General features: G+C 67.0%; 2 protein-coding genes across 2 annotated transcripts in view; one reads left to right on the forward strand and one right to left on the reverse strand.

Moving 5' to 3' along the window:
- The window catches only part of MARS (methionyl-tRNA synthetase), a 6,917-nt gene extending 6,340 nt beyond the window's left edge, over nucleotides 1-577 (reverse strand). Inside the window, exon 1 of the mRNA XM_009282179.1 lies at nucleotides 413-577. Coding sequence (XP_009280454.1) covers nucleotides 413-577 — 165 coding nt within the window. The remainder of the gene's footprint in view (nucleotides 1-412) is intronic.
- Nucleotides 578-812: 235 nt separating this feature from the next.
- The window catches only part of ARHGAP9 (Rho GTPase activating protein 9), a 6,977-nt gene continuing 5,574 nt past the window's right edge, over nucleotides 813-2,215 (forward strand). Inside the window, exons 1-2 of the mRNA XM_009282180.1 lie at nucleotides 813-1,113; nucleotides 1,623-1,824. Coding sequence (XP_009280455.1) covers nucleotides 813-1,113; nucleotides 1,623-1,824 — 503 coding nt within the window. The remainder of the gene's footprint in view (nucleotides 1,114-1,622; nucleotides 1,825-2,215) is intronic.

A 2,215-nucleotide genomic window follows, 5' to 3' on the forward strand; every position in this document is an offset into this window, starting at 1 on the left:
AAGATGCCAGCTTGGGCAGCCTTGAGGGCTGTAGGGCCATGGAGCTGGGGTGGGCTGCAGGTCTGGGAGCCTAGGGCTGTGGGGCTGGGGACCAGGGAATATGGGGTGGGGGGCTGGGGAGGCCTTGGGACGGCGACCAAGGGACTTGGGAGCCACAGGGTTGTAAGGCTGTGGGATGGGGACCAGGGGCTGGAGGGGTTGCAGGGCCATGGGATGAGGACCAGGGGACCGGAGGCCATGGGGCCATGGAGCTGAGGCCCCCCAGCACCACCCCCCAGCCCCATGCCGTGTGGCGCAAGGAAGCCGCAACCTTGCTGCTTCCTGCTGCAGCAGCTGCTGGGTTTCCTGCAGGTCTCTGAGCCCTGGCTGCCCCAGCACCCCCAGTCCCTCCAGTCCCCCCAGTCCCCCATACCCCGGGGTCAGGCATTGGCTCCCCTGGCACCAGGAACTGGGGCAGCACATGGTCCCACCACTGCTTGCGGACAGGATTGCTGTGGGGCATTGCCATGGTTGGAGGGGAATCCATGGCCATGGGGCACAGCCTGGCTGTGGGGCACATCCTGGCCATGGGACGCATGGTTGTAAGGCACAGTGTGGCCATGGGACACAGCCTGGCCATGGGACACAACATTGTCCAGTGAGTCCTGGCCCTGCAGGCCCTGCTGCCACCCGTGGCACTGCTCAGCCCCATTCCACCACGACCTGGGGCCATGCCAGCCATGGGACATGGTCCGCCCTGACCCCCAGTCCTGTGCCCTGCAGATGGCGAGGGCCAGGCTGTAGTGTGCCCAGGTGCCCTGAGCGGGGTGAGGATGCTGGCAGGGCGGTGGCGGCTGGAGGGGCGGCAGTGGCGGCGTGCTGAGCCGGCCGTGGTGCTCCGTGCCCTCTACAACTATGCATACTGTGCTGAGGACGGGCGGCACGTGGCCATGGCTGCTGGCGAGCAGTTCCTGCTGCTCCACAAAGCCAATGAGGACTGGTGGCAGGTGAGACGGGCCAGCGAGCCCCGCTGGGCTCGGCCCTTCTTTGTCCCTGCTACCTACGTAGCCGAGCTGGACCCTGGTGACACCGGGAGACAGAGCATGCTGCCCCCCAGCCAGCCTGCAGGCATGGGTGAGTGTGGCAGGGGGGCAGGCTGGGGCCATGGGGCAGGGAGGCACAGGATGGCAGGACACTAGGAGAATGGAGCCATGGGGCACTGAGGTGGCGGCAAGGGATTGGGGGCATTAGGGGCATAGGATGAGGGGACACTGGGAGTACAGGGCTGGGGGGGACACCACTGGGAGTTCGGGGCTGTGGGTCTGGGTGCACAAGGCTGGGTGAAGATCAGGGCTGGGGGCACTAAGGTCACAGGATAAGGGGGCACTGGAGGGACAGGGCTGGAGGACCCATTGAGGGCACAGGGCTGGGAGACACCCGTGAGGGGCAATGGGGGCCAAAAGGCTGAGAGTGCAGAAGGTGGAAGGGGCACAGGGCTGCAGGCACTGGGAGACACCGGGGACATGGGGCTGGGGGTACAGAGGGCAGGGGGACACCGGGGAAAACAGGGTTGGGTCTCTGTCCCCCACCTGCAACCCAGAGCATCATTTTGGGTTGGTGGGTACCCTCTTCTCTTCCCCCAGGCCTGCCACCACAGTACCGCTCACTGGAGGACCTATGTGGCTCCCCCCCGGCCCCCCCCCAGGAGGCCAGGCTCACCCCCACGCGCCCCACGGGCAAAAAGGCCAGGCTCACCCCCACGCGCCCCATGGGCCACTGCATCAGCACCAGCCAGCTGGCAGAGGGGGGTGGGGCCCTGCCTGCCCCCCCCCACCAGCTGCCACGGTGCCAGTCCCAGCAGGAGCGGCTGGCCCAGGGCACTGGGGTGAGTGGGGGCCAGGTGGGCCCCAGAGAACGCCCTGTGCTCCCAGCCCTGTTCCCTTCTGAGCCCCTGCAGCCCTGCCGATGCTCCCTATTGCCGCACACACACCCCCAGCCTTTGCACCTTCCTTCCCTCAACCCGGACCCTGCATCTCCAACCTGTGTCCTCTCCCTGCACGCCTACACCCCCAACCTCACCCACCTCCACCCCCTGCATGCCCAACCTCGCCCCCTTGCATCGCCTACCTGCACCCCCCAACTTCTCTGCATTGCCCACCTGCACCTCCCAAATTTACCCCCCTGCATTGCCCACCTGCACCCCCCACCCGCATACCCCTGCTTTGCCTGCCTTCAC

This window comes from Aptenodytes forsteri, unplaced genomic scaffold, assembly GCF_000699145.1.
Source record: "Aptenodytes forsteri isolate BGI_AS27 unplaced genomic scaffold, ASM69914v1 Scaffold133, whole genome shotgun sequence".
NCBI lineage: Eukaryota > Metazoa > Chordata > Aves > Sphenisciformes > Spheniscidae > Aptenodytes > Aptenodytes forsteri.